The 2,500-nt window shown below is 39.9% G+C and overlaps 2 protein-coding genes across 2 annotated transcripts in view; one reads left to right on the forward strand and one right to left on the reverse strand.

The window, feature by feature from the left end:
* Positions 1–2,500, reverse strand: part of LOC138032106 (uncharacterized) — an 86,613-nt gene that overhangs the window by 70,953 nt on the left and 13,160 nt on the right. The gene's annotated exons all lie outside the window — the stretch shown is intronic.
* LOC138031451 (uncharacterized) overlaps positions 1–2,500 on the forward strand; it is a 3,538-nt gene that overhangs the window by 345 nt on the left and 693 nt on the right. Inside the window, exons 2-4 of the mRNA XM_068879142.1 lie at positions 947–1,218; positions 1,714–1,888; positions 2,442–2,500. The exon at positions 2,442–2,500 is cut by the window's right edge and continues 693 nt beyond it. Coding sequence (XP_068735243.1) covers positions 947–1,218; positions 1,714–1,888; positions 2,442–2,500 — 506 coding nt within the window. The remainder of the gene's footprint in view (positions 1–946; positions 1,219–1,713; positions 1,889–2,441) is intronic.

A 2,500-nucleotide genomic window follows, 5' to 3' on the forward strand; every position in this document is an offset into this window, starting at 1 on the left:
AGGCCGTGCACTTGAAACCAATGACAAAGTAACCAAATTCCAGTTCTTACATGGCACTGGTGCAAAAAAGTTTGATTGGCCAAGAAATAATGATATTGAATCAAAGCACAGCTCAGGTGTTTTTAATGGCCCTATCACTCTCTTTGGAAATCGCCCTTTTGAGGTTGCCGAGCTCCAAGAAATCGAAGCTCTTTTAAGTTCATTATTAGAAAAGCCGTGAATTAACCATATGGCTCATTTGTATCTCTAGTGATTACCTTTTATTCAATATTTGGGCAACTTTAAGTCAAGACATCACAGTATTGTATCACTGCTTTTGGCACCTGGCCCCACAAGCCGTGGAAACTCCAACCCCCATTACTCCAGCTCTCCTGACAGAGAGATGCCAGTTTTTTCTCACTCAGGGCCTCGCTCTATCTACACATTGGGTTTACTTATCCGCCCAGCAGCTATGCCGAGTTCTGCCATCAGGAGGGCCTTTTGAATCCAGAGAGGGCCCTTGTGCCAGTCAACGAAGAGTCACTTATGCGTTTTGCATCACTGTTGGCCTATAATCTTCACCACTCGTGGTGGAACATGCAAGAACTTTTTGTCCCCGCCAAGCTTGATAAGCCATTGCTTCAACAAGTTTTTTCTTTTAACCGGTAAATGATGCAACGAAATACCTTTCTTGCCGTCTCTTTGAGACCTATTTAAACAGTAAGGTGCTGAACAGGAGTTTTTAAAAATTACAAAAGGAAAAGGTGCCCGTAACACTTGTGGCCCCTTTAGCGGCCAAAAAAGTAGTGACGATATTTTACTATGTAGTCTGGCCGATTTATCATTTGAGGGGGTTCAGTAATTGCCAATACATTGCAGAAAAACCTGAGGGCAATTGTTGCTCACGCCTTTGGCAAGCATGACAACTGTAGAACGGCCAGTGCATCTTGATGTGGCTTCCTACAAGATCCACACACATACAAACACAAGTCACTCGCACGTGGCAAGGATCTGCAAGATGAAAACCTACAGAAAGACCTTTCCACTGTGGTTGAGATCTTTGTCAAGAATGCTGACAAACTTGCCCCACTAGGCTCAAGCCAAGCTAACAAGTGCCTCAACAACTCAGTGGGAAGCAAAGCACCCAAGATTCGTCATTATGGGGCCAGCGAGAGTAACGACTATCGAGTGGCTTGCGCCGTTGGACAGAAGAACATTGGATATTCATGTGTTTCAGAGGTATGTGGTAATTATAGGGAATGTTTTTCTGCATTTTGTTAAATCCGCAATGTAAAGGGGATTTCGATTTTTTCCAGGGTTTTAATAGCTTAGCTTTTTTTGACAGGTTGATCAGTTTAATATTTTTCTATCATATCCCCCCTCCCCCCCACTTCACATGACTATGTGAAGACCAGTGGTACAAGCTCTACCCATCTCTGGTACGTAGTTCTCTGGCAGAATACATGTGCGTTGCATCAGATTGTAGAAAAATAGTGTGTGCATGTATGTTGGGGGTAATATTTTGGTTCTCTAAAATCACATCCTGGTTGGTAGCAACATATTCTCAGTCAACACTTCATGCTATGAAAAGCACTTGGCATAATTGGCTCATAAAGACGTTCCTGTACCCTCCAAAAAGGTCTGTCAGTGTATAATATATATTTTAACAAACTGAACCATTGCATCACATTTTGATTTTTATTTTGAGTTCAGTGTTTTTACCTTATTTTCTAGGCTTTGCATGAGATTCAGTTGTCACCAGGAAGTTATTGTAAAGGGTATTCAGAGAGAGTAGACAGGAAGAGATCGAAGCTTAGTGCTAGGTCAAAAACCAGGCAATATAAAGAGAAAACAAGGGAACAGAGAGAGACAAGAAGTTCGAAAGTTCGACAGCTGGAAGACAGAGAAGGTGTCCAGTATGAAAGCAGATTGGGTTTAAGCAAAAGCTTAACATTGCCTTTGGAGATTCCTCCCCCCATTGTACGACCAGAAACTGAAACAATAGTCCCACAAACTGGCTTTTTTTTTTTTACAAGAAAAAAGGTTAAAGGAAGAACTAAAAAAAAATTGAGGACAGATGCCATTTACAAAATAATGAACTATTTTAATTCTACTGGCAATGTAAATTTCATGTATTATACAACAAAACCTTTTCGAGTAGAGTGAATTAATATCATGTCAAGTTTATTCTTGCATGATATTCTAGATCTGCTTACAATGCATTGTACGAAAAAAATGCAACTTTAATATTTTTAGTTTTTGTATATTATTTTTATATTTTCTAATATCATGGATAATTATTACCAATACCAATAGACAATGACTGCAGATCGGTACAATTATTTACAACAATGTGACCAGTCATGAACAGCAAAGACTCTCAGCTACAATAACACTGACATGCATATTTGTTTTGATGCAGGTGATGATGCTGAAATAATTATGTGAGATTGCTGCTATAGAAGCCAATGACCAGTTCCGTGCATATGTCCTCCCTGTACATGGTATAACATCAGGTGCA

This window comes from Montipora capricornis, chromosome 14 (genome assembly GCF_036669925.1).
Source record: "Montipora capricornis isolate CH-2021 chromosome 14, ASM3666992v2, whole genome shotgun sequence".
Taxonomy (NCBI): Eukaryota; Metazoa; Cnidaria; class Anthozoa; order Scleractinia; family Acroporidae; genus Montipora; species Montipora capricornis.